At 41.8% G+C, this 27671-nt stretch overlaps 2 protein-coding genes and 1 long non-coding RNA gene across 4 annotated transcripts in view; 1 reads left to right on the plus strand and 2 right to left on the minus strand.

Annotated features, from left to right (window-relative positions):
• Positions 1-1685: 1685 nt before the first annotated feature.
• On the minus strand, positions 1686-13205 carry LOC116223832. The gene is made up of 5 exons (XR_004165289.2): positions 12980-13205; positions 11359-11527; positions 10639-10695; positions 3919-4125; positions 1686-2715 (listed from the first exon to the last, which is right to left on the minus strand). It is a non-coding gene; the product is annotated as an uncharacterized LOC116223832 (long non-coding RNA).
• Positions 13206-14137: 932 nt separating this feature from the next.
• nkx2.4b (NK2 homeobox 4b) lies at positions 14138-16559 on the plus strand. The gene is made up of 2 exons (XM_031581089.2): positions 14138-15126; positions 15363-16559. Exons 1-2 carry the CDS (start codon positions 14757-14759, stop codon positions 16028-16030), a joined length of 1038 nt encoding a protein of 345 aa, XP_031436949.1. The 5' UTR covers positions 14138-14756; the 3' UTR covers positions 16031-16559.
• A 174-nt stretch (positions 16560-16733) lies between these two features.
• The window catches only part of xrn2 (5'-3' exoribonuclease 2), a 31820-nt gene continuing 20882 nt past the window's right edge, over positions 16734-27671 (minus strand). For both annotated transcript variants that reach the window (XM_012823939.3, XM_012823938.3), the window contains 8 exons: positions 27569-27648; positions 27375-27431; positions 27216-27284; positions 26024-26152; positions 25286-25452; positions 20609-20669; positions 18451-18631; positions 16734-17885 (listed from right to left, as the gene is read on the minus strand). In XM_012823939.3, coding sequence (XP_012679393.2) covers positions 17823-17885; positions 18451-18631; positions 20609-20669; positions 25286-25452; positions 26024-26152; positions 27216-27284; positions 27375-27431; positions 27569-27648 — 807 coding nt within the window. In that variant the 3' untranslated portion in view covers positions 16734-17822. The remainder of the gene's footprint in view (positions 17886-18450; positions 18632-20608; positions 20670-25285; positions 25453-26023; positions 26153-27215; positions 27285-27374; positions 27432-27568; positions 27649-27671) is intronic.

The raw sequence follows: 27671 nt of genomic DNA on the forward strand, positions 1-27671 counted from the left end.
ATGACAGGAAGGACTGACTGACATCCAGAACCTGGATGCATAGACCTAGTTTAAAATTCTAGAATCCTCCCTCATGAAAACTTAAAGGTATTGTGAGCAGGGTTGGGGAGTAACTAGTTACATGTGACTGAGTTACATAATTAAATGGCAAAATAAATGTAATTGTAATCCGTTACAGATACTGAGAAAAAAATGTGTCATTCAATTACAGTTATGAAAAAAAAATTGGTGATTACAAAGGGGTTACATCCGAATAGATTATTTTTTAGTAAAAAGCTTTAGAGCTTATATGTAGAATGTAACATTCATCCTGTTGCTTTGCATCTTTTCGCCATCTAGACAGGCTCCACTCATTTGCCCGTATGTGCTCAAACTTTGAGGTGGTTTTCTTGCTTGAATTTGCACCGCCTCTCGTCTGCCCATCAAAAGTAATGTAATGTATGTGTTAAGATACATTACTTTGATGACAGAATTAAAATAGTCATATCAGTTTTTACATTTGAACAGGGTAACTGGTGATCTGTACCCTATTACATTTGAAAAGTAATCTTCCCAACCCTGATTTTGAGCATAGTAGTAGTCAGTCTAAAACACACAAACGTCTATCAATCCCCTTATAGCAAGGAGGTAGTGTCAATGGAATACGTGCAAATTCAAGCACTGACTAAAAGAATGGAATATATACTCTACCTGACTTTAGGTAATAAATCAGCGTTCTGACTAAAAGATATGAATATATATATACTCTACCTCACTTTAGGTAATACAGCAGCGCTCTGACTGACTAAAAGATATGAATATATACTCTACCTGACTTTAGGTAATAAATCAGCGCTCTGACTAAAAGATATGAATATATACTCTACCTCACTTTAGGTAATACAGCAGCGCTCTGAATAACTCCATTTAAGTTAAAAAGGCGTTCCATGGAATGAGAAAAAAACACATGGGTTTACGTAATATACTAATGACTTATTTTAAGTTTCAGGAAAGTTGAGTATCTGATAAACAACAAAGGAACAACTCCCATAAGGGATAGATTCAGTCACGTGGAGATGTGTAAAGATGAACAAATATGTCATCAAAAAAGTTACAGTTTTCTGTTTTCGCTGAGCTCGAAAGTACTCATCTCAAAGCCTCACTGTGAGCCAGAATGGCCTTGTTTCCTATTGATTTAACTCTTCTGCTTGATCTCATCTTACAGTGATCCGTGTTCCTTCGAGGACCCTTCAGGTGAGGCCACGGGCAGAAAGGACTCCACGCTCCTCTACAGTGCTTACCTCAGCATGTTACGCAGAGAGAGGGCCCTGCTGTTCTCTGGACTGGAACTTCCGTTGAACAACACACAGAGATGTGGGCACAGGAAGTTGGAGAGTCCTGATGAAAGGTCTTCTGTGCTCTTCCTCAGACCTCAGGATTATGGCACAGGTCGTGGAGAACAGAAGCCTTCAACCCCAAGGCTCAAATATGTATGCAATCATGACATATCAAAGCTTTCAACCATTTCTTGCCAAAAATAATAGATCACACGGATCGATTTAGATGTTTAATTTGTTTTAGCTGTTGAGGTTTTTTCCCCAAAATATTTCCTTTATTTAAAATGTTACGTTACAATGTGTTATTCTTAAAAATAAATGATCTGTGTTGTGTCAAAAATGTTGAGAGATGTGTAAAGCAAAACATTAATTTGCTGTGTTGTCATTTGAGTGAAAAAAGCCTTTCCACTGAACACACCATGGCACTTTAAACAAAGGATATTCTGAGAGAATCAGAGGGCCAGAAACATAAATGATAAATATAACATCCTGCCCATCCTGCCCAACAACATGGCATGTGCAACACATCATTTCTAAAGTAAGTCATCAGTTCTTCTGTACTAGTTACTTTGAACATAATCATTTGATTTACAGTGTGTCATGCAGACATAATATCTTGTTTTACCTATTTCAATTAATAAAAAATTAAAAAATAAAAAGTAAAATAACATTTTAGACTCAACAATGGCAATAGAGTAATCAAATGACATGTCTTGTTGAAACATCTCATAACATCTGTGACAAAATAATACTGGCTCTGAAATGCATTCAAAAACAGCCACCTAACCTAAGACTAACATACAAATGGCTGATGCATGAATTATAGTATATTCTGAGAATTCCAAATAGAAACGGAATTTTGTCAAAGATACTAATTAAATAACCATACTAGGCAATCTCTGACGGACACCTGGAGCAGAAATCAGCAGAGTGAATCCAAACACATGGGTATTCCCGTCCCCCTTTAGTTAAAAATACGCCATATTACTTCTGTCACTCTTTCTCCCCTCTTCGATCCCTTTATTCTATAATGGCAGGAAGTAAATAATTCCCATCCCTTCCTGCGATACAAATATAGTGCCAGTAGCATCAGCTGACTCCCCGTGAATCTCTCCCTATGTTCCACTCGGGTGTAAATGGTCACTCATCCACTCGCCTCGCGCTCCCACAAACGTGGGCTTTTCCTCTGGCTCCGCTGACCTTCCACACAGGCCCCTCGCACTCCACGCGTCCACCTCCGGGGCAGGCCAGGGATGAGCCGCTGGTCTGCCTGTGCATTCAGCTGAATAGGCCAGTCAGCTGCCCCTGGAGCCAGGTGGTCTGGACCCCTCTGGTGAGTGGGGGGTTGAGTGGCCGCCTCTCTGAGTGCCAGAGGAGCACAGCTGCATGGCCCAATGCTCTTCACAAGAGCAGAGGATTAGAGGGAGGGAGGAAGGGAGAGGGAGAGAGAGAGGGAGAGAGAAAGAGGGGGGAAGATGAAGTGAAGTTTGAAGATGAGGGAAAGAGCATGTGTGTGTGTACATCCGTGTGTATTGTGGGAGATAGATAGAGAGGTCAATGCAGAGAGAGAGAGAGAGGCAGACTTACAGATGTGGCAGATTCTAGAGAGAGGGACAGAAAGTGGACAAGGAAACAAGGACACTGTCTCAAATAAGGATGACATGGAGTCTGTCACTGTTGGACAGATCTGGGGTTTGGAATGCACCGAACAGATGAAAACACGGAGCATGTTTTTGTCATGTATGCATGGGGTGCCTCATTACAAACACAAAGAGAGAGAGAGAGAGAGGGAGGAATCATTAGCTTACGTGCTTAATCATTTCACTTTGTGAGAGCTCATTCTCTTGATGCTGTTACAAGATTGCATAGTGATTTCATTTTTCTTCTGATGTTTTCTACACTACGATTTTCTCCTTCTCTGGGAGTCATACAACAGATGTATTGTTTTCAATCACAACACAATCTTAGAAAGTAGACATACTGACCAAAATTGATGTTGTAGCCATAGCAATGGGTAGAACAAAGACAATATCATATCCCTTGTGCTCATCATTATTTTTCTGTTTCTGAAACCTGATCTCACTGCTTCAGGTCTCTGATGCACTGAATGTAATCTTCTCAAGTTGTGTTCCATGGTGGAATGGGTGTTTTGGATTTAAAAGCCTATCGCATAGGCAGAGATGAGTGTTTATGTGGTCGGGTAAATGAATTGTAACTTAAATGAATGAGACTGACAACATCCATTTGAGTGAGATAGCAATATCACAAATGACTACTGCGCTCTTCTCTGCCAATGAGCAGCGTGACTAAAAAAAAGAACAAGTGTATCTTAAGATGGTTTCACTACCATCTACACTTCTAAAGCAGAACAATAAATGAAGATCATCAAATTGAATGATTTTTTTTCCCTTCTACTTCTACTTTGCTACTTGCTAGCGCTCTTGTCTTTCATGTATATGTGTTGTTGATTCACAACAGGAGAATTCTGTGATACCCATAACAAAGTACAATGTGCATTTGCTGACAATTCAGCAGGGCGGCGGTATAGTTCAAAACGCTTCCGTCGGAATAACAATAAAAAGGTAATTTGAAGAAGAGGTACCGTGAAATGAAAATGAGACGGGCAAAAGAATCTATCTCCTCCACTGGAAGGTAAGATCTTTGTTGATTCTGACAGGCATCTTCCTAAATATTCATGTTCTTCAAAGTGGTGCTTTGATTATCCACGTATTGTTCATTGTTCCTCTCAGCCAACATGTCGTCCACAGGCGGTTTTCATTCGCCAAGCAATAGATTAAGTGCTGGAGTCCTGGACCTCGATAATGAGAGAGCAGAATTTCAATGACAATAAGGAAGACAGATGAGCCATACCACCATAACAGATGTTATCAGCCTGTTCATTATGTGAATACACTAATCATGTCTTTTGTTTTTGACTCTGGAGGACACTCAGGGGCTGGGACAGAGAAAGGTGGAGAATGTTTTCAATGGAAGAATTAGTCTCAGTTTTATGTCTGTGTACATTTATCTGATATTTTCAATCTCAAATATGTTGACCACGGTTGATAAAAAAATAAAAATCACTCACATGCGCAGCGTGACTAACAATAAATAAATAGCACAATACTTCACAGCAGGATCACCTACCAAGTTTATGGAAAACCATTTAATGAGAATATGAAAGTATTCACTGGCAAAGAGATCAAAATGAATGATACACATATTTATCATAATTTGTCTTTTTTTTTTTATTCCTTCCTCAAACATGGGTTTACCTTATGTACAAGACTAGCTTTGCATTTAGCATAAAGACTAACAGTAACCACAATCATGTAGGGCAGTGTTGTTCTTAAATCTTTACTGTCTAAAAGCCATGTCAGTTAACTTCTTACACAATGCAACACATTCACACTTTAGTATAAGTTAATGTAATGATATTATGAATATTATGTGAATGTAAATATTAATAAAGCTTTCCTGCAATATTATTGAATGTTCTTTTTGCTTGAAGGCTATTTAGACAGATGTGAGGCAGGCAAAGGCAAATGATGCATTGTCAAAGTTTATGGATAAATATTTGTATTTTCCTATAAAGTGACACAACTATACCTTGTCTGAATGAACTGATGGTGCTTTTATGATCTGAGCAAGTCATTTAGAGTTTGTTATCTCAGGTCAGAGTTGACCACTGACCCATCATGGTGCCTCTGAAATGTACAGCCAGGATGCCTTCAGGCTCAGCCACACACAAACGCTCAGAACAAAGCTATCTGTAGACTGAGACTGAACTGGGATCAGATTCATGTAAGCAGAGGTGAAAGTGGGACTTGTGTGCAGGAGTCATGTTCATCTGCAGTTACAATCACCTGAATGTTTCTTTTACAGCTCATTTGAATTGGTACGGATGACCAAAGATGGTGCTGGCTGTAAACCTTCCTTGAAAATGGGCGGTGCTGGGTGTGGCTTAAATATCACTTCAGAAAAAGGGTGTGTTTGTACAAGTTTATAAAGAAAATCCAGAAGGGTAAACTGTAAGAAGGAATCTGTGTGCTGGTGGAGTTAATGATGTATGATTGAAACCCATGTCTGTAGTAGTGGTTTGCAGTAGGACTGCAATTCGCCTGGTGGCCACTGGAGGCAGAGTCCAAGTAGGACCTCAGAAAAAAAGCCTTAAATAACTGAATTCTCTGTTGCTCGGTTGTGCCTTATTTGGGCTAAAATAGCTGAGTAAAAAAAATATTTCTATACTTCGGATAAGATGATTTATACTGAGTTATGATCTGAGTTGCTTTTCTATCTAAATGAAGCAGAATGATGTCAGATAGGTCACGAGTGTGGAATAGCTTACAGCCTAACAAGACAGGTGGAGCATTATCGAGTGCAACATGTTTACACGAATGTGGCAAAATGTAGAAAGAAAAATAAACCCAGTTCAATATCACAGATGCAAGTGTGTCTCTTATAAAGCCAACAGATGGACAACTAAAGTTTCTGTCAAATCCGGAATGTGAGTTTTGTGTTGAGCGAAGTGTGAATTCAATTCAGAATATTTAAACAGGAAACATATAGCATAGCATACTCTGTCATATTTTGCTTATCGGTTGGCATTCATGTTTGAACCTTTAGTGTACGGGGTACAATTATAACGCGGGGACAGTTACACGCTTAATTTCTCAGATCGTGTCCAACTTAATGCGATGGAACTTGCAGACGTTGTGTTAGGTGGTGGGCCGAAGCCTCGTATCTGTTCAACTTTGCATTTTAATTTAGGAGGACCTGAATTTCTAAAGTTGGGATGATTATATAATTTCTAACGATAAACCAGTTGTTGCCAGGACAGTTTCCCGTGGAGTTTGTCCAACCCATAGTGTAAAAGTTTGTTAAACTCGCCGGCTAACACAGTTGCCTACTAAATCAGTCGAACCAATAACACGATGTTATACTGGTGTAAGAAAATTATTAACCAATCAGATGCAGCCTTATTGACACCCGTTTCACCGATTACTCATGTTGACATCTTTCACTGCTGCCGCGACAGCTCCAACCCATTGAAACGGAGACGTGTTGTAAGTAATAATTTGATCAGTATTAGGCCGTTTTAAAACATGTTTGTTTTCTAAACCGTCTTTTTCATACGTGAGTGATGGTGTAAATAGTTTTAGTTCGCTAACGAGCCGTAGTTTGTACTATATAGCCTTGCTTACGGTTAGCTATGCTATTTGTTAATACCTCATTTACCTTGTCTCTGTCAAGTTTAATCAACGTTATTCACATTGTATGGAGTCGGTGGTAGACTCATAAACCACGCAACACAAAACGTTATAGTCTAAGAAATATTTAATCATCAAGGGGGAAAAGGAAAGGTAAGGGGAAAATGTGGATTTTCTGAGCACTGGGACCAGAGCCACAAGGGTAAGGTTGGTTAGTCCACAAAGAGCCACCCCTCCCTGGCAGTACTGCCATACCAGGGTAATGCCAAGGGGTGAGATCTCTCCCTAGGCCTCTTCTAAGATGTTATTATCACAATGTGTGCACTTGCACAGGTTGGTACATGGCAGCTCATACACTTTGCATGTACATTTTCCCCTGACAGTTTTTTTTTTTGCAGGAGCAGTGAACAAGCTCAAGGATCGCCTCTGGAGCTGGTGGAAGTGACATCCAGTCCACCTCACAGCCATCTTCCAGCCATGATTGATTGGAGGAGGAATGTCTTGGTAACACTCCAGGCTCCTCCTGTGCACTGCAGCCAGGTTGCTTGCCCGCTGAATATGTATGTGCAGAGAGTCCTGGTTTGGAGGCAAGTCTCGTTCAGAACATCTGCCCGACTTGAACAATGTAGCCTGACTATCACACCCGGAAAATGGATGGAGACCTACAAGGGCATCACACTTCTCCTGTCCAAAATGGCTGTGCAGTTTTGATAGATCTGTTATTTGGGACTCTCTCCCCTTTGCAGTGTTGAAATACAGGTTCACATTGATGTGGCTACAAACAGTGCCAGAACAAAGACATCTGTGTCTGGGCTCATCACAATATTGGTCCAGGTTTTTGAGGCATGAGCGGCATGCAACAGCATCCTGGTGTCTGCCTCTTCTTGGATAGTTTTAAGCTCCTTGAGCTCTTGAATTTCTACGGTTGTATTCATCCGGATGGCATGGCATTGGCTGCCATGTGCCATGATGACTGTCACATTCCCAATTACATGGTCAAATTACAAATTACACGTGCAGAACAGGGATAACAAAAAATAAGGATTCATGGACATGTACAAAAAACACCAAAACAATGGAAAAAAATATCTGGCATGTGGGGGAAAACAATGAAAATTTGCAAGATGATGGACCACGTCTGCAAAGACTAATTGGCAATGTGACAGTCATCATGGCAAATGGCAGCAAATGCCATGCCATCTGGATGAAGACACAGATGTCTTTGTACTGGCACTGTCTTTTTGTAGCCACATCAATGCGAACCTGTATTTCCACACTGTAAAGGGGAGAGAGTCCCAAATAACAGATCTATCAAAACTGCACAGCCATCTTGGACAGGAGAAGTGTGACGCCCTTGTAGGTCTCCATCCATTTTCCGGGTGTGATACAGTCAGTGCTCTGTATGGTGTTGAAAAATTAAAGCATACAAAAAACTCAATTAAGAAAAAGAATACATTGACCTATGACCTCTATGGACTGCCCTCTCAGGAAATTAATAAGGCCAGGGCTACATTGTTCAAGTCGGGCAGATATTCTGAGCGAGACTTGCCTCCAAACCAGGACTCTTTGCACAAACATATTCAGCGGGCAAGCACCCAGGCTGCAGTGCACAGGAGAAGCCTGGAGTGTTACCCAGACATTCCTCCTCCAATCAATCATGGCTGGAAGATGGCTGGGGAGCTCTATGAGGTGGACTGGATGTCACTTCCACCAGCTCCAGAGGCAATCCTTGAGCTTGTTCAGGGGAAAACGTACATGCAAAGTGTATGAGCTGCCATGTACCAACCTGTGCAAGTGCACAAATTGTGATAACACCTTAGAATAGGACTAGGGAGAGATCTCACCCCTTAGCATTACCCTGGTATGGCAGTACTGCCAGGGAGGGGTGGCTCTTTGTGGACTAACCGACCTTAGCCTGTGGCTCTGGTCCCAGTGCTCAGGAAATCCACATTTTCCCCTTACCTTTCCTTTTCCCCCTTGATGATTAAATATTTCTTAGACTATAACGTTTTGTGTTGCGTGGTTTATGAGTCTACCATCGACTCCATACAATGTGAATAACGTTGATTAAACTTGACAGAGACAAGGCAAATGAGGTATTAACAAATAGCATAGCTAACCGTAAGCAAGGCTATATAGTACAAACTACGGCTCGTTAGCGAACTAAAACTATTTACACCATCACTCACGTATGAAAAAGACGGTTTAGAAAACAAACATGTTTTAAAACGGCCTGATACTGATCAAATTATTACTTACAACACGTCTCCGTTTCAATGGGTTGGAGCTGTCGCGGCAGCAGTGAAAGATGTCAACATGAGTAATCGGTGAAACGGGTGTCAATAAGGCTGCATCTGATTGGTTAATAATTTTCTTACACCAGTATAACATCGTGTTATTGGTTCGACTGATTTAGTAGGCAACTGTGTTAGACGGCGAGTTTAACAAACTTTTACACTATGGGTTGGACAAACTCCACGGGAAACTGTCCTGGCAACAACTGGTTTATCGTTAGAAATTATATAATCATCCCAACTTTAGAAATTCAGGTCCTCCTAAATTAAAATGCAAAGTTGAACAGATACGAGGCTTCGGCCCACCACCTATGTGTGATGGCGTCAGCATACTGCTTTCAAAATGTTAAACTTGTGACTCAGTCTCTGTCAAAAGTTATAGACAAAAGTCGTTTTGGCAAATGTGTAACTTTCAAGTTTTGCGCAAGATTTTGACTGCACAATGAATTGGTGCGTGTTGACAGGAACACAAGTAACAGGTGGTTGTGATCAGTGAATTACAAACTAGATGCTAGTATAACTATTAGCTGCATACCATATGTTTTATTCCAATTTGATCCAATTACCAAATATTAGGAGAGGTCGGCTGGGGGCAATTGTAAAAGACAGTACAATTGGTTACATCCAGCAAGCGTAGCTAGCCAGTGAAATAGGCTAGCCACTTTTGCCAAAATGTGACGCCTTTGGTTTGTAAGCAAGTATCTTAATGGCATTTTGAAAAATACAACAGTTTACAGAAAAGCCATTATCCACCACTATTTTGGTTTGAATAATGCATGGCTGTTGCCATACATTTTACTTCTCGCCTCTAAAATGGCGAGTTACAATTGTCCTAGGATACTGTTGCAATTGTCCCGACACGTAACAGCTGTCCCAAAGGCACGCACTGCATTTAGATGAAAATTAGAGAAAAAGTAAGGCACATGTGCTTGCATTAGTGAGGTAAATATAGAGACGCAAGATGTAGTTAAAATGTATATTTGTTCAAATGAAAGGTGTCACTGATGATTTCTTTTTTTGCAACACGACAGAAAGCAGGCTACAAAAAAAGCAAAACAATGTTATAGTAGCTAGTCTCCCCTATTACTTTTCGTTTAAGCAATTCTAAGGTCTAAAGGTTAAAATTCCATCCTGATCCTTGGAGGTATTTTTTACAGGTTTGTTGCCTTTCTGGGCAAAGGACGTTTACTGTCATTTCAGGATTGTGCGATTCAGAGTTAAATTGGCCAACGTTAGAAATAGCCTGTCCGAGCACTGGCAATGTCAGTTATTTAAAAACTTAAAAATGTTGTATCGGTGACAACAGTTTAGAAAGTATTTTCAAGTGCGTATGCCTCTTATTCGAGATTAGTCAGCGCAGAGAATTATTACCACTTATGTTTTGTGACAAAACGTAAACCACGCAAAGCTTGATTAACTAGCCCACACACTTTAACGAGAACGCAGCCTACCTGTGGAACAACAGACAGAAGAGGGTCAACAAAGCGACACGACTACACGAATTATTCTTCCCTTGCGTATCCGTCCATTTCAAGCAAACGCAAAGAAATGAGAAGCAAGGTGCATGGGACATTTCAGATTAACGGTAATAATATTGAACAGTAAAAACAATAGTTTTATTTGACACAGTATGATATTCTACAGATTTCACAAATAATAGTTTGTCTTTAGGCTGTCTTTCCAGACAGGAATACTGCAATTTCCCATAAACCAACACCATGTAACCCAACAAAGCCTGACAATTGTGTCATTGTATAACATAGCCTTGTCCTTTTAGTAGCGTGAATTTTAATAGTAAAATTTAAAATGATATATCACCTTGGAAAATGCTAGTCCACTTGGTCCTTCCAGCTTTACTCTCTGGGTATATTCTGTCTAAAAATAGTTCAATTTCTGTTGAGCAAGCCAAGCAATGCTTTCTGAACATTTGTAGTGTATCTAGGCCTATTTCACCTACTTCGGTCAATATATCATGATAATGCTGTGAAATACCACACAAAGTTCATCAGAAAGAGTTATATTCGTGGAGTTAATTTCAGGATAATAAAACCCACGTGTTTGTGATTGTTTGTGTGACGTGGGTGTTTGCGCGCGCGCGGACCAGCAAGTGGCCAAGAAAACTGGAAATTATACAAAAAACATTGCACATATGCCAACTATTCTCAGCTGTTTCGTGACAAAATTGGTTTGAACTGGAACCCGAACAACACGGATATACAGCGTGTATAAACACCTAGCGTCTCAAAAACACACACTGGCACCAAGAAAACACTGTCGGCTTGAGCTCACAGCTTTGATACTTAATATTTTTTTAAGATGCACAGAAATAACGTCAAACGACAATAATAATTCGAAAAATTCCAGTTTTTTAAGTCTGAAATTCATCAGTGAGGCCCAACAATCAAATCCAAAATCTCCACTAACACCCACTGCACTGGTTTTCTGCTATTAGCATCATTTCCATCCTCAAGAAACATTAATTGTGGGAGAATGAGGCGGCTATAGAAGAAAGGGGACCTCAAGAGGCCTGTCACTTACATGCTGCGCTGAGATGAACCTTTCACCTTTCCGCCGGAAGATATAGCGTTCTCAAGTAGCCACACTGTACTGCAGGAGCCTACACCTGGCCACAGGCATCTCAAGTGCATTTCCCATTAAAAGGAAGACAGAACATTTTAAGAGCCGATGTGAATGAGCGACATCGAACCTGAAATGGTTGAAGGACACAATAAGGTAAAATTTAGCAAAATATGGAGGGCGATAGAGAATTTACCATCTTTACTTACTGGAACTGCTTTTCTCCTAAGACAATCCTTCCAGGAAAAATAATTGCATCCATGTAAGTAGACAGAAACATCCACATAAAATAAAGTGGCATTTCTCAGTAAGGTTTTGCTGATGTCATTTTTCTATGCAAACTGAAAAAGAAATAACACCAAATGTAATGGCCTGTGAAGCTAATATTTCAAAAGTTACCCTTTATTGTGGCTTTGTACGAAGCATGATATCAGAGGCCTTTATGAAGTTGGCTGGTCTGTACATTCCAAGCCATGCTACTGTGTACAATGACCAAAGTCCAGTTAACCTGCCTAACAGAGCTCTCATTCAGGTCTCATTCATCATCAACAGAGATCGATCCCTCATTTCTGTGCGTATTCCGACATTTAGATCACGGAGTAAGGTAGGTTATCCCACATAAGTTAGGTCTTAGTTAGAGGACTTACCCGTTATTCGGCATCGCTGCAGGTGTACTCACATTCCGGTTACTTACGAGGCTACTTAGTACTGCTGTCTCCCCCTAAACACCTCTTTCTTGAAGCAAGTTTAGAGAATAAGATTGTATGTGGCTAGGCAATGTTCCCGTTTAGATACCTCGACTCAGAACCCACTTAGTCTTGGTCTTCATTAACATATTGGAAGGTCAGCCTTTGAAGATGTGCTTTAGAGGTTTTGTTGACGAGCAACAACTGCATTGAAGCTCATTCGTTTCAATTACATCTGTGGTCCCTTGGAGGGGCTGGTTCAGGACCTCGGCCCTCTCTCCAAGCGCGCAAATTTTTCACTGACCTCTCCAAATCGTCCTGTGAAGATGTTGAATCCCGATGTCCAAAATGAATCAAGTGGCCCATTGATCTATCGGGACCGTAAAAGCCTATTTTTCTTGAGAATTTAACGGTATACAATTTCGACAAAGTTTCCAGCGGTTAACTGTTGTATAAAAACGTAGTTTTCCTAGAATATGCTAACCAAGGAACAATTCAATCTTGCGTCAAATTCACAACTAATCTACAGATTTCTTGATAATTGGTAAAACAATAGAGTCCATTTTATGCTACCACTGGTAAATTAAGATAAATATATCGGCTTAATTAAAAATATAGCCTACTTTGTTTTTACTTGCCGTCTGAAACCATTTCGCCCAATAAGCTAGTGTAAAACCATGTTCCGATCTTTGAACTTTGGAAGAAAAAAAACATAGTTGCTTTCCCACTATCTGGTTATTTTGTATGACAAAATTGGGCTTTCATGATTAACAGGCTGACCGCCAAATACCTATTTAATAGTAAGTATAATAATACATCTGAGGTATTCAACAGTTTTCACCTGTTTACTAATGCATATGAAATTTGTAAATGGTACACAATCACAACTTGTTTACCTGTTTATCCAATTCCGGCCGTAGGCTACTGGTGAGCTCACAGGAAGTTTATGATCTTCAGTTTCCAACTTTTCTAGGCTCCAGTAGATCGTATAAACATAGAACGCCGTTGTCTTAAGCTTCAAAGTCAGCTCCACAACATGCTGCAATTGAGACCGAAAGATAATGAGAAATGCCTTTTAGGCCATACACGAAGGTCGCATTGGTGTCCCATCCGCAGCGCACTGGCGGGACTGGTGAGCTGGAGTTGCGGTGTGTGGCCCTGTGCCATGCCCTCTGACTCAATGGTCTGCGAGGTTGAGAGGCTCGTATTTGCATACAGAGCTATGTCCCCTTAACACAGCTGGTGTTTGCCGTTAAGGCCAATTTTGGATGAACAGATGCCCTTAAAATTCTTATTGATGAAAAGAGCGTGCACCTTAGGAGCCAGCCAACACTGAGTGTTCAACTTTGTATCTTCAAGTGAATCATGGTGCATCTTTGGTGATTTAAATATGGTTGTATTTTCAAAAGCCATCTACCCTGTGTACAAAAAGAAAAGGTTAGTCTACGTAGGCCTATTAACCTCAATTCCCCGTTAAACCATAATATTCTTTAAAGGACATAGTTTACACCACACTTTATTATTTCGAATGTGCCACTTTAAATCTTAAACACGTACAAATATATTATAGATGGATTAGATGTAAAGGATACAGCCCTGGGAAAATGCATTTGGCCAAACCTATTTAGACAAGACGTTTGAGGCATGAATTTCATATAGTTTCTATAAATATTATTACTATACCTCATTTTGTCCCAACCCAGCAGCAAACCAATAACTGTCAATTTGAAGAACAATGGTCTGCTTTCCTTCGCGACTATATATAGTAATATATGTTTGTAGATATATATTGATATATCAACCTATATTATAAATGAATTCTGAAAATAAAACACAAAGGAAAAACGTATCTGTCAGTCTAACAGGCAGATTTGAGTGGGTAATAGTCTTCATATTCAACTCATGCGGAATAACATACACCAAATAAGCTTTAGATGTTATAAATAATACGATATGGTGTAAACCTAAAGGCTGTCAAGGTCAAAATATTACTCGAAGCAATACAAATTAGGCTCGTTAAACTGCAGACTTCTTTCCTGCATTTAACCGATCCATTAGCCAACACACTTTGTTGTAAGTTTTAACCAAGGGTGTTCTAGACCAATCTACACACATTAGCTTGAACCCGGTTGACAACATTAAATCCCTTACAGATTTGTTACTGAAAAATGAGACAAAAAAAGAGCATTTATGGCATTACGACTGTATACCATTAGTGATCTCAAATAATAAGCTGATGACCATGTATTTTAATATTACAGCCAAACTGCTAGAAGTTAATGAGGTTGTTGTGCGTCAAACATGTTCGACGACTCAGTCATGCACTTGCAAAATAACAATTTAGACTGATTCTCCCACAAATATTCTGATGGCATCTTTGCTTATCTTTTTTTTTTTTACCAAAAGTAGCATTTTCTTCAATTACCCCGCTAAAATGTCAATGGCCATTGTTGGCTCGTTTGGGACATTGCTCCGCCCCTTGTGTTTGTCGTAAACCTGGCGCCTGGCTAGAATAAACCCCAAGATAAGAGCGTACACTGCTTGCCTCCTCCAAGGCGATCAATTGGGTCTCAGGCAGAGTAGGAGAACTCACATATTGAGCAGTGGAGAGGCGCATCCTGCACCGCACCACCGCTTGTGGCAGTCTCGGAAATTTTACCTGCGGGCTGAATCATGTCCTTGAGCCCTAAGCACTCAACTCCTTTCTCAGTGACAGACATTTTGAGCCCGATGGAGGAGACCTACAAAAAGTTTGGTTGCATGGAGGGAACAGGGAACCTTTCCTCTCCGCTTGGCGCGTACCGACAACAGCAGGTATCTCAACCGAGCATGCAACAACATGCCATGGCTCACAACACCGCTGTTGCTACTACCTACCACATGCCCCACGGGGTGTCTCAGTTCACACACTCGGCCATGGGAGGATACTGTAACGGGAGCATTGGCAATATGGGCGATCTCCCATCTTACCAAGATACCATGAGGAACGGCGCAACGGCAACGGCTTGGTATGGCGCAAATACCGAAACCCGCTACCCAGCAAGTAAGTCTCACCTACTCTTTCATTGATGTGATTTTGTATGTTTGCACGTTGTTGCAAAGTCAAAACTAATTTGAACAGTCCAGCACTTAGCCTATACTTTGCAATTACATATTTTTTTTTTTTTTAAATAAAGTACAATAATGCGTTCTCTTTTGAGATGCTGAGATTACTGATTTGGCATTTTCTCATTGAAATGTTTGAAAACATACTAATTGTCAATTCTACTGTATTCAAAGTCTCTAGATTCATGGGGACACCGACTGGCATGAATATGGCTGGAATGGGCACCTTGACCGGGATGGATGGCTCCAAATCTATGGTGACATTACACTCCGCTCCCCGACGGAAGCGTCGTGTCTTGTTCTCTCAGGCTCAGGTGTACGAGCTGGAAAGGCGCTTTAAACAGCAGAAGTATCTCTCGGCTCCGGAGAGGGAGCACCTGTCCAGCATGATCCACCTCACCCCGACACAGGTCAAGATTTGGTTCCAGAACCACAGGTACAAAATGAAACGCCAAGCCAAGGACAAAGTGTCAGTACAGCTACAGCAGGAGAGTGGCAATTTGTGCCCACAGACGCAGTCGCCAAGACGGGTGGCAGTTCCCGTCCTCGTAAAGGACGGCAAGCCGTGCCAGAACGGTTCCAGCACACCGACGTCGGTGCACCAGCAGGTGCAACAACAAAGCCTATCTACTGATGTGATGACTGCGGCAGGCAATACAATCCTTCAGCATCAGAGCCAGGTAGTCCACCCCTTGGGCTCCCCTGAAGACCTGGACGACATGTCACCGAGCCCTCCTATCCTACACGGTCAGATGGGCAACATGTCTCAGACGGATGCTGCACTGATCGAATATACTAGTAACATAGTCAACTCCAACCTGCTCTATGGCAGAACTTGGTAGAGTTGGTGGGCAATTGCTATAATCCGTTTTTGTAATTTTCCACGCGACAACTGAAAAAGGATTTTTGGGCAATATTAAAAAGGAACTCTTTTTCTGGACGCAAGACAACGCCTTCTAAAATCTACATTTTTTTTAACACCTGAAAGGACAGTTTGCCAATGTATACAAGAGATCAGTCTCTTATTTCAATATATTTTGACACATTACGCAACACGTCAAACTGTTAAAATTACATTTTTCTAATATATGGGAACGGGGGAAACATTTTGTTAATTAAAAATCTACAAAAAAAGCCAATTTTCAACTAATTATTCTACCTGATGAAACTGAACAATACTTTTTAGGGGCTTGGGGATTGTACATATCTGACACAACGGTCAGCATCTACGTATTACTCTGTTACAAATGTACATTGTGTTTTACTTCAAATATTTTGTAAGTTAATCATAATGCTATGGCTGCTGAAATACATATATATTGGAAAAAACAAATCACATTTAAATATGATAATAAATAATGTGACGGAAAACTCCTTTCATTCTCTTGGTTTCAGTTTAATAGAAGTGCATATCATGCAATGTTTCAGCTTCTTTCATGAACGGGCAGGCTCAGGATTGTCGCCTCAGGATATTACTACACGCGGCAGACTATCACATGTCTATTTTAATAAACCACATTTTGGATTAAATAACGGATAAGAAACAACTATTGAAAGATTTTAATTACATTTTAGGATAAGGACATTTTCCAGTAAGCCGGCCTATTGGCATCAATATTCATCCGGTAGTAGAGATAAATAAAATACTAATAGGCTATTGGATAGCGAACTTAATTGAGATTGAAACGTAATAGAACTCGTTACAGAATGCAGTCCTTTTGGTTTAAAAACAAACTAAAAAAAAATCTAAATTTTGTCTAGACAGTGAGCGTTCACATTAATATGCTACAAATATTCCCACATTACAATAACACATTTTCACGTTCACTGTGGGAGAGAATCTATCAAATTGATCAAAACACTGAATTATTTCTGTCTTGGGCAAATTGGCTGATCTGGTGCAAACTTTTCTGAATTTCCGAACACAATGACGTGCATTTTCAGCTTATAGCCTTTAAATGTTAAAGCACGGGTGTGCATTGATAAAGGCCTACATATCAACTCACTAAGGTTGGACATAGATCCTTACCAAAAAAAAAGAAAAGAGGCTTACCTCCTATTTTTGCTGGAACTAAAGGACAGAAACAGCTAGGCGCTACATTTCCTTTTTAATTAGATTCACACCAATTTCACTGTAGTCTTTCAAATCGGCCATCTACATTTGTAATTGCTGATTAATGGAATAGCATTCATGATCCGAGCCAAGTTCTTTAAATGTCACCATTTCGGACATTTCCTTTCTAATACAATTAATAAGCAGTCAACTCACCGGAGTTTCTCATAGATGGAACTGAGCAAGGCTTATTAAATTAACGTTTCAAAAGCTGCTATCCGCAGAAATGCTAACATTCAATCAACTACTTAAAATAAAGATCACTTACATAAAAAAAACAGTAACACCTCAGTGTCTTTTGACTCACTTGTATTTCACGTTTTACAGGCATTATTCTTAAAAACAAGTAAGAACATTTTCAGTAAAACAATGAGAAATATACTTTTTTTTTTTTTTTTTACAAATGAATAGACCCCCAAAGATTAAAGTTACTCAGAGAAAAAAGAAAAAAAAAAAACATTGAGAAACGTCAAAATGAAAAGAAAGCCTTTAGCTGGTCAAAAGACAAAAACATTGAAGATTCAACTCCAGGTATATTTTCTTGCAGGCGGTGGCAGGGCATAGTTCCGTCCGGTGTTGTACCCCTATGGAAGCAGAAGAGTGAAAAGATCACCAACCTACACTTGTGTCTGAAAACACATATTAATTACACATAAAAAAATATTCAAAATAAAGCATAAGAACGATAGTAAAGACTAGCAGAGTTTTCTTGACAGTCCAGGGCTTGTTTGACTAATTTAGATAAGCGTCGTGTTCCAACTTTCCCAGTTAAATTTACAAGGGTTAAAGTCAAGAGATTCTTGAAAAAATCTTTTATTTTGAGTGGAGTCAAAACTTGTCTTACTTATTGAAATGTGTGTATAGGGTGTAATTTATACTACTGCTTTGATGATGGTTCATTTATGGATAGCGGATACGCTTCATAACCACCACATCCTGTATATGTTCAGATATGGTCATCCATGAGTAATGAGTTAATGATCAGGGATCAGTCAAACACATGGAACACTCAATCTGAATACCCGTCCCCACAGTTTCCCCCGGAAATCCCAAATGGCTCTTTACACATGGAAACATTTATTTGTTCTTTTATTTGCGCTCATAATTTACAAAGCTCCAAGAAGCAAAATGTAAATAAGGAGCACCAACCTGCTGCGGCTGTTGTTGTTGTCCGTGCTCGTCCCGCCGGTCGTCTCTGCGGTTGTCATGTTGTTGGTACCCCCCGCGGCCGCCATGTTGGCCCCCTTGGCCTCGCTGCATGTTGTGCTGGAAGGCTTGGCCCTGCGACTGCATCGCCCGGTCCCAGCCTTGGCCTCCAGCATATGGCGGCCTGCACAGTCAAAGCAAAGACAGACTGTCATGTAAGGTTGCGAATAGAAAGTAAGCCGTATGAGGGAAAAACTAAGAAAAAGAACAAAAACTAAAACAAACTTAAGTCACAACACAGAAACTATTGCTTGGGTTTTCAGATCAACAATGACAAATGTGCACGGCTCCAAGAGGACAAGCTGAAACTGGAGGCCTCTTCATGATTCCCCCTCCTCCGTCCTCTTCCTCATATGTCAGGTGGTGTGATCAGTGTGTGTGTGGGGGAACCGTTTCAAGTCCCATTGAGGCCTTTTTCAATGAGCAGCGGTGACCCGGCAACATCTCTGCTAATTGGCACAGACCTGCACACGGCATTCACCATGAATTCTAAAACATTTATCTCTTCCAAATGCAAAAACACCTGATGACATGAAGCAATCCTTCCAAACCAACACTAAATTGGGGAGCACTACAATTCTGTCAGCTACAGTCAAAACACAAAGTAAAACTCCATACATGAAGATTTGAAACCGTTGAACAAGCCAGCGGCACCAACGAAACCCTCCACGCCTGCATTTCAGCCCTCATCACACCGCTCTTCACAGATTCATCATGAATGCCTCCCATCACGTGGCACAGACACATAACCCAAACATCCAGGCTCTTCCGCCACTAATCTTCTACTTCTAGCAACCCCACCGCACCATTCCTTCATTCATCTCCCCACACATCCATCCATCCCTCATTACTGAATCCTGTCACATTTCCACACTTCGCTTCCTTTACCAGTGGCCTGGAATCCATAATCCCTCTTCCAAGTTCCTTCTGCATTTCATTCAGGGCGGGGGGAGGGATAGCGAGGGCGGGGGGAGGGGGGGCTCATAAATTAGTTAAAGAAAAACTGTGTTTCAGTTGCCACTAATAACTACTGACCTAAGGTGACGGCAGTCCACAATGGGCCTGGCCCGGCCTGAGAAGCTGAAGCCAAAAGAAGCTGATTAGTTCCTCAAGAGGGTCTGGAGCCAGCATGAATGGCCGCTCTGTGAGGACGCCGGTGACCACGGCTCAGGAACGATACGGCGCTGGAACTGCGTTAGTGCTGCCTCATTAAGTCCTGGGAGGCTCTTGAGGGGACATTTGTTTAGCCTTCCCCTGATAACTCATTGGGGATTGAGCCGGGCCAGCAGCCACCCACCCCCCATGGTGCCCTGAGAGAGAGAGAGAGAGATCTCCCCCTCACCTGGAGGAAGTGTGTGTTCCTTAGCTTTCACATGGCAGAGCCTAAGTATCATACCAATACACCAGGCCAACTAAAATAATATGAAGTAAATAATATTGGTTTGCTATACATTAAACAAAACAAAAAAAATATATATAAAAAAAATTACCAACACAGCGGCCTGTTCAATGCCTTCAACGGACTGGTCAAAAATGGGAGTTTGGAGCAGTCAATCAATTCTGTGCCTTTCTCCAAATAAAGGTTTTCAGGCCTCTGATATGCTGCCCCCTTCATATCATGTCCTGGCCAACCTAAATTACTAGTCAAAGCTAAACATTCGTAGCATATATTTCAGCACCTTGGAAACTTGAAAGCTGACCACCACTTCTTAGACGACATACATCATCCACCGCACAACTCAACACAACTCCCACCTGTATCAGCAGACATTTTAGGCTTAATCTGACGGGAACTGATCCTCTGCCTCCATTTTAAGTGAATGCAACATTTCAGATTACGGTCTTAAAATTTAAGATGAATTTAACCCGGTAGTTGCTGTGATTGTTACTAAAAGCCATTAGTGCCACTTGGTCACCAAAAGGAGCAGTGGTTTCAGGCTTTGCTGATGGATGCTTGCAAAAACACCGGAACAGTGTGCATGTCTGTGTGTGTTCATGTGTAAAGCCTAGAATGGTCTCTTCAAGGATCAACCCGGAAGAGAAGCGGGTTCATCTGAAAAACAGGGTGAGTGTAAGAGGGGAACAAAGGCAGAGGGCTTACCTTGGGAAGAGCGGTGGGTTGGATGATGGGGGGGGCTGTGTGAACGCCTGTTGCCTGGAATCTGAGGAGGACAAAGAGGATTTTTATTTCCCACCTTGCTGTGACGGGAGCAATGAAATCGCCCAGGTAGAGGTCAGAGCACCCATGACATTCCCTTGTATGTTTGGAACTGACATTTTATTATTTCGTTTTTTTTTTCCGTTGAGGAAAACCATTTTCAGCTCAACAAACGTGCGCGCACACACACAATTTCATTTTACAGTCTTTCCAAGGAGGCTTAAGAACGGACATGGACATGTTTTAGAGAGACCTGTGATTGGGAAAGGAACCATTGGCATAACAGATGAGGAAACCTCTTGAGATACTGGAGAAGTCCTTGATGGCTGTTAAACATTTCAAATCACTTTCTACAAATCTATTTAGAGAAATCAAAATGTCATGAATGTAAGTTTCTGAACTGACCATTTTGGTTAGCAATTTACAGAGATAGAATGGATGAGATGTCATATGATTGGTCTTTATGTTCAAAGAAAGTTTCTCGTTTGGCAACTTTGACGTCTTAATGGATGCCGCCATTTTCAGGACACTGCCTGACTATTAATATTAACATTCAACATGTAGCTGCAGTAATAACACACACACACACACACACACACACACACATTCTAAATGTTTTGGTCAAATCTTGCAACCATCACTGCGTCAAACCACAAGAACATTTCCGTGGCCTTAAACAAATGAGGAGAAAAGGACAGAAGCCCAAAAAAGAAAGCGCTGCATTTGCATGTGCTCCGCTGGAAATGAAATAAGCATTCAAGCGGCGGCATTGTGACGGGCTCAAGTGCCCTGGTTTCATCGCAGTGAGCCCTTCAAAAAGCCACACTTACAAAAAAAGTAGCCAACGCGGCTTCTTCCCAATCTGCTGTTGCCAAGGCGATGACCAGCTGCGAGACACAGGCTGGGTTTGTTTATAGGGGCAGGTTGGATGAGTGGCTGGAGGAGGGGGGGATGGCGGAGGTGAGGACCGAAAAAAAAAAAAGAACTTCAGAATTAATGGAGGGAAAAAATTTCACAAACCTGGATCGAGGCTGATGTATAAAAAGCTTTGTGAACCAATGGCAATGCGGGTAGTTAACCTCACAATGTAACTGATTCTCCGCATTGACAGAAACCATCCACCAAAATAACAGGGTGGAATTAAGAGCGGAAAAAAACCCCTGTCTGATTGCATCAATGTATAACATAATGCTTCAGATGGAAGTTAAAAATGGCTTCCATTTCACTGGGGGTGAAATTGCCTTTGTGGACACCCAGCAGCAGTAGCTCCACAGAATCACATTCATTAACTGCGGCTAAAGACGTGCTAATCTGGCGTATAATAATCTCCTCAATCAACAACTGCAGTTTGCGGAGACATCGTCCTAATAACCAGGAGGCCCAAAAACAAGCAGACCACCCACTTTCACTCCAATTATCATCCTACCGTATCCCCCAGACCTCATCTCTCTTCAGCTCAGTGTACACACACACACACACACACACACTCTAGAGAGGCCATTACAAAGCCACACATTCACTCCCTTTAATACACCCCCAGACTGTAGTTGACAAACATCTGATACTACAGAACCCAGGCAATACCCAGATGACACAAAGACCAAACAAGATTACAACCACAGCAACAAAAACACAGCCATGGCAAACTGTCTCCTCATTAACTTAACACAGGGATTACAACGGAAGCAGCTAATGTGGCACAGTGGCACAAACTTGTTATCCACCCTTTTCACTGAGGACGTCTGGATCGAATAAGCAAGCAATACAAGAGAAGGCCGAGTGAAAGTGGCCTGATGCGATCTTAAATCCTAGACACCCTTTGCAGACGCTGCGGACGTTAACGTCATTAGGCTTGAGACAGTAAAGCTGACTATTTGGTCATCTGCTTAACGGGGGGAGAAAAACAATAGTGTACCAACAAACGTCTCGTCCCCCCCCCCCCCCCCCCCACAGGAGCAAACACAGTCTGCCTACATTGCCTTTGGAAATGTAGTCTATTAATGGCTATCAATCTGAAATGCTTGTGCATCTTTAAGGGAGAGAAATATTTACAGTCCACCTGTTCTGAACAGTGTGGTCGCTATACACACACACAGTCAGTTGTGTAGAAGACCCAAAAGAAGTCCCTCCGAGGGCAGAGTGAGCCCTAACACCACCCCGCTGCCTGTTCTAGGCAGCTCCTTCACCACCAGCTGGTCTGATTAACCCCAACAAAAGACCTTGATGGGAGTGAGAGGCCATGTGTTGACATGGCCCCGCAGGGGGCAGTGCCTGGAAGAAAAGGGGGAAGTTAACTTTGGTTCCATCCCCTCTCCAGCGCACAGCAGACAGTCCCATCACACACACACACACACACACACACACACACACTCCGGTGCCAGAGGCCGGTGCATCAAAGCACATGCTCACTTCATGGAGGGACACCCATGAGTCTCTCCCCTGGGCTCCCTGCTTCTCATGCTCCAGCTCAGTCATGGAGCATCAAAGCGGGGTGTTGCCTCAAACAAGACGGGCAGGAAGAGACTGAAAACACTTGCAAACTGACAACAAAATTGAAATCATAAATAATAATAATCTGGTCCTGGCAGACATTAGTATATGTGGCCAACCTTGTTGAGCCCTCCAGCTTTTGGCATGCCAGCACTGTTATATGGATCAGTTCTAAAGCAGGTTACCTAGGGACGGTTACTAGGCAACAGGTTTAGGTGTGGCCACTATCATACTTATATACAAAACAAATATTGTTCAGGGTGGGCGTTTGTGTCAATGGACTTTAGGTAATTATGGTTGACTATGATTAGTATGAAAGAGTTTGGGTAAATGTCTGAAGACTGGGAGCACACAGGGATAATGCGGAGAAGACTAAAAAGACGTATCCGTTGGTTTCTAATCAAGACATTTTTGCACATTGGCCTCAAACACGGCAAAATTTATGCAAACTGTCATTACCACACTCATCTGACATTTGCCAGGAAGAGAGAAGGGAACGGAGACCGTAGAGAAAGAGACAGAGGAAAGATCACAAGCGCCTCATTTCACCCGGCACATAAGCAGCAGTCAGCTCTCACAAAGCCAACTTAAAAATTTCAATACCAAAGTAGCGCTGGGTAATTACAGCACTTTCCAGAACCCTACCACCAATGTATTAAATTCTCCAACTTCAAGAGACAACCAATAATACAAAAAAAGGTGGATGCGCGACTCTCAGGCAGTACAAAGGGCCTCCTCGTCTGATTGCCTTCATCAGAAATCACTTCCTTCAAAAGGGAAGCGGAGAAGGAAAAAAAAGAAAAACTTTATTACACGTTTACCATCTGAAATGAACAGCAGAGGCCAAGGAAGAGTGACCTGCTCTGCGGTTCAGAGAAATCCCCCCCAGCCCCCCCTCAGAAAAGGCCTCCTCCATTTGCATCAAGTGGCACGGTGGCGGAGTCGGCCCAGCCCTGCACTCCCCCATAGGCCACCAGATGCCACATGAGATCGGTCATCAACTTGCAAATTGGCACATCAAAGTCAGGCCGGGAGCGGAACACCGCCACAGGAGGGCACAGGGGGCCGGGAGAGACGTGGGGCTGGCACACAGGACATGGGGGGTGGGTGGGGGATGGATGGGTGGAGGAGAAGGGTGCGGAGGCGAAAAAAAATGCTTCTGCCTGTCCAGATGGGCACTGCTATGCAAAAATTGGGCATAGCAGCCTTCCCAAGAGTGACGGCTCAGGTGTGTGCTGGCGCTCACTGTAAAAAAGGCATTGGAACAGTGAGGGCGCAGGCGAGGGAGACGAGGGTGTGTTCAAATGAGTTTTATTTTCATGGGTTTCACTGGCTTTCACTTTGTTGGGATACTCCATGTTTAGTTACCCATTTATATACGGAACTACAGCATCCATTCATGGGAAGTTCTGGTGCTTCTTTCCTTGACAAAAAAAAAAAAAACCCTCAGTTGTCTGATGATAATCAATATAATAATGGATCATTTTATTTTGGTACGTGCCCCTGTGAGTAAGGGCTAACTGGCCAACACATGCCAGTAGGCAGGCTTAGTCAGGGATTAAAAGGGAGTGAAATCTGTTAAGAGTATGGCCTTCAGCACAAATTGTATTTGAATAAATTATATTATTTCTGAATATTTTAATTTAAGAGACTTTCAAAGGCTGTTTGTTGTGCAGTATTGAAACATTTTTGTAATGTGTGCCGTTTTTATCCTGTGCGACCTTCTGCAGGTACATGCCGACTGTGAATGTGTTCAGTTTCTATCCGGTGTGACACTGCAGGTACATGCCGACAGTGAATGTCATTTCAGGAACACTTACATCGATATTTGGAGAACATTTTGGCAGAGCCCAGCCGTGGCTGAATACTGCCGTCAGTAAAACTCTATTCAAAGTCACGTTTCCCTTTTGTGATATTTGGACAGACTTTGACTCTGTGGTAATTGCGCTCTCTCATTACCAAATGGAGCTCTTTGAATGAACTGCACATTTAAGTTATGCTATATGGCATGAAAGACAAGGAAATTTTAAAAAGACAAGTAAGCTAGTTGTACTTGTCCACGCAGACTATGTCAAGCCTTTCAAGTTCAGACTTGAATTTGGAAGCAGGCAAGAGACATGGTGGACTCACGCTGAGGCTGGAAGGCCTGCCGTTGATCTCTATGGTGGCCGCGGAAGTTGCCCTGGTTATAACTGCTTGGGGGCGGGGCACTGCTGTATTGACCACTCCTGTGGTGTCCTCCAGAGGGAGGGCCTTGACTGTACTGGCCGCCTCCTTGGTTCCTGTTCACATGGTGCCTGTTGCGGAAACAGGGAAGAAAACGGAACACCTTGTTACAAGAGTGATGCATTACATGTTCACACATGGCCCTTAACAAATGCTCAGGAATAATATTTAATAAAATACAGACTCCTGACTGACATGCCATTAAAACATGGGTCTAAGCCACATCATGATTGATCTGTATACATCCATTTAAAATGGTGATGTACCCAGTTAAATACGATTAACAGGAGTTTCTGGGATGCAAATCAATCCCTGAACACCTGCCAGTCTGACACAATCTAGTCTAAATAAATGACTTAATTGGGAAAGTGGTGTCTGAAAAATCAGCAGACAATCTCAGAACATAATTCCCGTGTGAGAACTATGTGTGGGCACCCAGATGGTTAATCACTCCGATGTATTTTAAAATGTGGTTTCGGAGACACAAGAGGACCAGCAATTAGGATGCTTGTTGTCACAGATGGAATGGAGAGAGAGATATGCAAGGGGGGCATGCTGGAGCCAAAACATCCACATGCCTGAAGACACAATATAAATATAATGACATTAACGGTTAAGTACAATACTAAACTAAAAACACACCCCAAGGATCTGAATGCAGACTGGTCCAGGTGGACCTGCTGGCGATTGTGGTTGAAACCAAGCTGGGGTCTCCATGGTCCATTGCTAGACCTCTCCCAGTCTCCAGGTTTCAGGACCTTAACGGCAAGTCTGTATGAGAAGGAGGATAAACAGGCATTTAAAAATTGTGTGCAAATGGTCTAAAAGGACAGCTTCTGAATACAACCCCCCCCACCTCGACATTTCTAATCTCTCCACAAGCCGCAAACCTGACTTGACTCATCAGCGAGGCTCTTGATTAGTTGAACACACTCAATTTAGCTCATCAAGAGCATTATGATTACACTGCCTTCCATCAGGTGAGCTTAGATGGACAGAACATTTGCTCTGAAGGATTGAGAAGCACTGGTCCAGAGAACATGTGTTGGTGTTACCGTAATCTCCGAACTATTAAAGGTGCATTGTATAGGATTTAGTGGCATCTAGTGGTGAGGTTGCTGAATTGCAACCAACTGAACACCCCTCTCTTTCCTACAGTGGTTGCCAAGAATAAAAAATGCGAAGGGCCCTCGTTTTGGTTTGACCCTTCTGGGCTACTGTAGAAACATGGCTGCGCAACATGGTGGACTCCTTGAAGGGCTCATTGTGAAATAATAGTTTGAATGAAATAATAGTTTTGAATACTATATTCCATTTCTGAAAGTAAATTCCCCTTAATCCTACACTGTTCCTTAAACTGTGGTTTAAATATCCATTTTGTAAACTTCCTGCAGCCCTGCGGTCAATACAAAATATGAATTTACATTAGGTCATCCATTATACCACACTGCTCGTCTCCATGAAAACACTTGACATCGCCATAGGTAAAAAAAAAAAACACACTGGTAACGGAGAACATTTATGGAGGTTTATATAGACACGAATTGCATTTCATGTGAACAGCATATTGTTTGAATATACAATGTCAGCCTTTGTTTGATAAAAAAAAAAAAGTTTTAGATGGGCCTATAAAGAGTGCTGTCTGGAGATCGCTTTCAAAATGGGAGATATTAAAGTTGAGTCTAAACGTTCTCTTAATTTCATTCCCTTTGGCCTTGATGATGGAACGGGGAAAATAAATAAATAAATAGGCTACAGCACTGTGGGAAACTTAAATTCAGTGCATATTATGTAGTATACATATTATGTATAATAATTTATAAAAACAACTTACTTGGCTCCAGGGAGTAAGACTGCCTTGAACACAAAGTCCACTTCAAACTGTGGGTCCAAAAATTTGATTCTGTGAAGACAACAGATGAAAATGTCATGTTAGAAAATGACACTGGATAAAGCACTGATTGAATAATGGCTGATGGGAGTTCACGCTCACCCGATAGCACTGTTCTGTGCCAGGTCTCTCAGACAGGGAACTGGAGACTCCACAGGTCTGAGGGAGCAGAAGAAGAGGAACACAAGTTCAAAGGACCATGTTGGCCATCATGCTGATCCCTCCAGTGTGGGCCATGAAACAACAGGAAGACGTTTGTACAGTAAATGGGAGAAGTGAAACCCGCTGTTCCTTACTTATCTGGTAGAATAGGCTCTTCATCAAGATTTAAAGTTCCTTGGATTCCATGGCATAACTCCGCAGGGATCTGAGTGCCCTGTACAGACAGACAGAAAGGAA

This window comes from Clupea harengus, chromosome 15, assembly GCF_900700415.2.
Source record: "Clupea harengus chromosome 15, Ch_v2.0.2, whole genome shotgun sequence".
Classification (NCBI taxonomy): domain Eukaryota; kingdom Metazoa; phylum Chordata; class Actinopteri; order Clupeiformes; family Clupeidae; genus Clupea; species Clupea harengus.